General features: G+C 40.1%; 1 protein-coding gene across 1 annotated transcript in view; it reads right to left on the reverse strand.

Annotated features, from left to right (window-relative positions):
- Window positions 1–3,220: 3,220 nt before the first annotated feature.
- Window positions 3,221–5,934, reverse strand: part of GCH1 (GTP cyclohydrolase 1) — a 50,805-nt gene continuing 48,091 nt past the window's right edge. Inside the window, exon 6 of the mRNA XM_032251121.1 lies at window positions 3,221–5,318. Coding sequence (XP_032107012.1) covers window positions 5,192–5,318 — 127 coding nt within the window. The 3' untranslated portion in view covers window positions 3,221–5,191. The remainder of the gene's footprint in view (window positions 5,319–5,934) is intronic.

Here is a 5,934-nt window from a genome sequence, read left to right on the forward strand (position 1 = left end):
GCTCAGCACTTTGCGCTGAGTGTAATCTCAGCACATTGGGAGGCCAAGGTAGGCGGTGAGGTCAGGAATTCGACACCAGCCTGGCCAACACGGTGAAACCCCATCTCTACTAAAAATACAAAAATTAGCTGGGTATGGTGGAGGGTGCCTTTAATCCCAGTTACTCAGGAAGCTGAGACAGGAGAAACACTTGAACCCAAGAGGTGAGGTTGCAGTGAGCCAAGAAGATCACACCCCCACACTCCAGCCGGGGCAAAAGAGCAAGACTCTTTCAAAAAAAAAAAAAAAAAAAAAAAGATTAATTAAAGGTAGAAAGGTTAAAGGTACAAACAAACATTCAGGGTGCTTCCTCTCTCTGTCTGGACTTGTTCAAACTGGAAATGGAAATTCCTTTAAAATTTCCCAAATTGAGAGGAGGGGAAGTCACTGTGTGGGTCCATGTAAGACTCTCCTCTATCTGGATGCAGATGTCCAAGGCTGTTCTTCCCAAGCAATCAGGAACACAGTGGAGGCCGGCAGCAGTGAAGCCAAAGAGGGACAGAGACCAAATCCCACCTCCAGCCAAAAATGGTTGAGCAGCTGCTAGGAGACCAGTGATCAGATGACCAATATGGACCAATAATTCTGTGGTCCCTGCTAGAACCGGAATGGTTTTAAACTAATTTTTATTTACTAGGTTTTTAAAATTCAGTTTATCACCCTTGGTTTTAGAAGTAAAATGTCCTTTCAAAGTGAAAAATTTCCATACAGAAATTTATCAGTCTAGATAGAATGACTAAAAATTATCACTACACATGTAATGGGAAACTCCACACAAAAAAAATTTTTTTTAATCTCATTTATTTGTTCAGTACATTTTTGAACATGAAAGGATCCAGGAAAAGGAGGGAGAATCAAAAATCCACATTCTAAAATCAGGAGAAAATCAACAGCCTGAGAGGAAGCTGTTACTCCACGTGCCCAGGCATGCATCACAGTCTCCCTCAACGCAGCCTTCCCAGTGCTCACCAGCAGGCAAACCACGTTTCTCTGGGCAGCAGTCGGTTCCCGGGTGAAAGGATTTCTCAAAAGGTCAGAGTTGTGGACATATTGCTCAAAACAAACAGGAGAATGTAGAAATAAGAGGAAACATGGATAGATGCATTAGGGCTGTGTAATGCAGGTACCAGGAGTTATCCTACCAGGACCTACAAGCAAGCCACAGCTGGGCTGTTAGGGAGAGAAAAAAAGGCACTGCTTAAATGCAAGATGCGGTGTCTTCCCTCCCTACCCTTTGTCGGCCAGAGCTCGGCATTCTTACTCAGGATGTCATGAAAATGTAACTGAAGAAGTCAGGGTTGAGGGAAACCCAAACACTCCTGCTGCCCAACCCAGTGGAATTCCCTATGGGTAGGCCCTCAAAGGGATACCAATTACTGTGAGATTCATTGTTTTGACGTCTGTAATAACCTTTCCACCTTAACCAAAATCTTGGCAGCCAAGGAATTCACCAACCTGAAGCCAAAGGAGGCATGTTTTAAAACGGAAGCCTTGCCCAAAAAGGACACACTCAGAAAAACCGCAATGAGCTCTATTCTGTACCTGGGAAATTGCTCTAAGTTACAAAACTTACTTTGTAACAAAAGTTACTTACAAAAGTTACAAGGAGGGCTATGTTCAAGTTAAAAGTCAGACACAACCAGACCAACCTGGGCTGCCGAGGAGTAGGGGTTTAGGGACGTGGAGAAGTGTTGTGGCAAACAAAACCCTTTATTCCCTGCCTAGCTGGAATTTGACCGCATTTGGACAGACACAGACATTCCAGCAACCAGAGAGTTCCTGGAATAAACACAGGGCTTCTCCAAAACAAGTGGCCAGATAAATTTTAAGGAAAACAGAGGAGAGAGTGGGAAGGGAACCTGTAAGATTCTTAAATCAACCTGTTGGAATGTGTGGATCTCATTTATACCTCGATTCAAATAAACTACTAAAAAATTACAAAACAGTAGGGAAAAATTTAGATATTTGATATTGAAGAACTAAGTTTTGGTGTGATAATGGATGGTATTTGGTCACATATTTACCTGATTCCACTTTATTTGGATAATCTGAAATAGTTATGGATGAAATGATGCCTGGGATTTGCTTTGAAATAATCTGGTCAGATAGGTATAGAGGAAACAAGATGGCCATGAGACTTCTTGAAGCTGGGTGATTAGTACATGGGGGTCCATATGCTCATCTATTGATGTGCATATTTTATTTTCTGTAACAAAAATTAAAAAGAAGCCAAGGGCCTCTGGGAGGGTGAGCAGTCAGGTACTTACACTTCCCCTTAAACTCATCTCTTGATACTTCCTCTTCTCTCCATCAGAGTGAAGACCCATGCCTGTCATGGTGAATCCAGGTGCTCTGTTTTGACAGAAAGCCTTCTTGAAAACCTTTCATGTCTGCAACTGCTCTTCTACTAAATGAAAAGAAACTTGGCCAATCAATCTGCAGTGACAAAACTCAGGAGCAGCAACTTGGTTAGCTGAGCAGCTCATTGTTTTACTGACACCTATGAGTGGTGGTTCTAGGGATGTTTTATGCCAGTAAGCATTCCTACTTTGATAAGGTTTGCTACCCAACGGTCTACAGGGTCCTGCAAGAATCAACGGGCCCCAGTACTTGGACACACTGGCCACCGATGAGGGCAGGGGCCTCTGCCTATGGGGAGCACAGAATGAGGAGCAGGCCACTAGCAAGAGGGAAACCAGGTTGTTGGGGATGGGACAGAAGAGCAGCCACAAAACCCTTTGCACTAACTGGAAGTTTTGCCCTGGGCAAGCTCTCCTTAGGAGAGGGAAGGAAACCCTCTTCCACTCCCTGCCCTAGCCTGCTCTTCCTTTGTCCAGTAGCTCCCATGTAGGAAACAGTGTCAGTTCTCAGAAGGCTGAAGTTACCTCCTAAGGATTAGGACAACAGGGACATGAGGGACACTCAGGCTCTTATCCCAGACCTCCCCCTCCCATTACCGTCAAGAGAGTGAGGACAGTAATACTCCAACGAAATACCAAGGAGAAACTGTCAGAACCTGGGGTTACTTTGTACTATATTTGAGATTAGTATTTGAATATTTTGATGCCTGGGAGAAGCCCTTGTGATGTCTTTGCTGAAACAGAATACAGCCAAAATAATCAAGTTTTTTAATATATAATATTTATACTGGTGGTTGAAAAAGAAACAACTTTCACAAGAACAAAGTTACAATAGTTTAATAATTTAAATATGACCAACTTCAGGAACATACATACACATACATAAAATTAAACAATTTAATTTTGAATAGTATATTTAAATACATCAAATTCTTAAAAATCCCCCAAATGGACTCAAGATCATGGATATGAAAAGGTAATTTTGAAGTACTCGAGACCAGAGTAAAACAGACAACGACATTACTTTGCATTTACTAATAAGACAACAGCCTATGGATACATTAGACCTTTATAAGAACACTTCTAGGAATTGTTAGAACAAATAGTCATTAAAAAGGAATACAAATGAGCTCATAAAGATAAATGTATAGCTAACAATTTCTTTGGTCCTCCAAGTCACACTTGTTTTTACTTTAAAATACCAAACATGCATTGAGTGCTTAGAATTCTACCTATAAATATCTAAATAATAAGCAGGCTAATGTTTATACCTGGTTAGATTTCAAAAGGAACTCAAGCCAATCATCACTGTACTTAAACTCCAGAAAGAAAAAACCTAGGAAACAGAAGTAGAGAGGAACGGAAAAAACAAAAACAAAAAGAGCACCTCTGCCATCGTGCCCCATCAAAACCTGAATGGCATCAAAGTGGCAGAGATGGGACTAAAGTTAAAGAGAGCATCAAAGTTAGTTATTTTTAGGGTAATGGGATGATTTGAAGAGCACGATGTCAACCACATAATACACGCCATAGAATAATTCTTTTTGTTTCTATGGAGGACTTGGGGTTTTGTTCAATTTGACCCACACTGCCCCAATGGAGGAAATTTTTAGATGATCATTAATAAGGCAACAGCTTCCAGAATTAAGATACCTATACCACCTATGAAGACGAGACCCATGCAGACCAAAAAGGAAACCGGGACCAGAAGCTTCCAGTGCATTTTCACAGACACCAATGATAAGCTTTGGTTAGAACGCTGGACACAGCTCATGTCTTCCACCGTCCGTTCATTCTGTGTTCTTTCATATGCATGGAAGCTACAGTTCTGCAGACCTGAAAATGATGGGCACCCTCAAACGTTTCTGGAAATACTTAGAAAAATATCTTAAAAGATTTAAAGAAAAACAATTTGAGGCATCTACATGGAACATACAAAGTAAACTCCCAATAAACCTGTAAAGTTAAAACGAAGATGACTAGTTATTTGCAGTGTGAATACTAAGGCTTATAAAATAATGGCTTTTTTTTAAAAAGGTAAAAGTATCTACACTCTAAATGATATTCTCATCAAGGCACAGAGAGTTAAATGTCTAAATCCCTGTATGTTGACATGAGAATATATTCGTAAACAACACCAGGAACTAATTCCCTGTTCTTGAGTTTAAAAACAATAGAAGGTAGAAATGTGCCTTTTTAACTCACAGTAAAATAAAAAATATAGACATTCCACCACTTTCCCTTGGTAACTAACATTACACCTGCTAAAAATGTATTTTTAAATGTCACTGGTGGTTTAATAAACATGACCAAAGTGGAGTCCGTTGAACTTGAATTCACAGAACAACACTGCACACTGTACATAAATATTTCAGCACTTTCAGCACTATAGTATTTTTATTGGAGGAGGAAAAAAACAGTATACTGGGCACAGTTTCCTCCCATTCCCAATACTCCTATGCTTATGAGTCAAATTACTATACTATTTGAACAAAATACACAAATTCTTCTCTCTTCCCAGGTCCCCCTGATTATCTGGCAGTGGTTCTGTGCACATACTTAACACTATTGGCAGTTCACTTTAATATTGCCACAAAAAGGTGGCAAGAAGAAAGTAGAGGGCTCAACCCTTTATTATCTTTGACTTTCTAGAAATAGTTTTAAATATAATTAGTGACAAAGAATAAAGTTCACATCTGTTAACAATTGAAAATGGAATGTACAAACAAGACCAGACAGACAGACAATGCTACTGGCATTACAATCGACAACCCACACACACATGCTGACGCTCAGCTCCTAATGAGAGTCAGGAACTCCTCCCGAGTCTTTGGATCCTCCCGGAACACCCCCAACATCGTGCTGGTCACAGTTTTGCTGTTCATTTTCTGTACACCTCGCATTACCATACACATGTGTCTACAAAATAAGGCAACACGGCTTGTTTAAAGGAGTAGACAGCTGCTGGTTCAGTTTTTAAAAGCAGGCCTAAAGATTAATCTCAGTTCACAGTTACCAAGTATATCAAAATATCCCTTCTTGGGCAAATGTTGTATCTATTAAGTTCATGCATAATTAACTGTGGTTCTTGCCATTGAAATTAATGACAAAAGCTGCAATTACCTTTGCAGCAACCTAAACTCTTTTCCTGAAGTTGTCTTGCAACTTTTATTCTTATCAGTAGTTGAATCCTTAAAGCATCCAAAAAGAGGAAAAACTGAATTTTCTTATGGGGTGAAAACAATATAAAAGGTCTACAGAGGTATTTAACTTCTAAATCAAAAGAAAGTTAGAATTCTCACTTGCTCTGTCTTGAGGACCAAGACAGCACTATGCTAGCCTAGGTGTTCAGATAAATGTTCAAACACACTGGTATCGCCAGGCAGAATCCAGATAGTGAGGACCAGGGACCAACCTGGTGACATTAGATACCAGACATGGAACAGAGTTCACACGTCACAAAATGCGTAAAAACTTTGTCCACACAATGCCTGCAATTCTCTTAACTAATCCTAACTTAAAGAAATGTCAGGCC

This window comes from Sapajus apella, unplaced genomic scaffold (genome assembly GCF_009761245.1).
Source record: "Sapajus apella isolate SASKATOON/1434 unplaced genomic scaffold, GSC_monkey_1.0 scaffold74, whole genome shotgun sequence".
In the NCBI taxonomy this organism is placed as follows: Eukaryota; Metazoa; Chordata; class Mammalia; order Primates; family Cebidae; genus Sapajus; species Sapajus apella.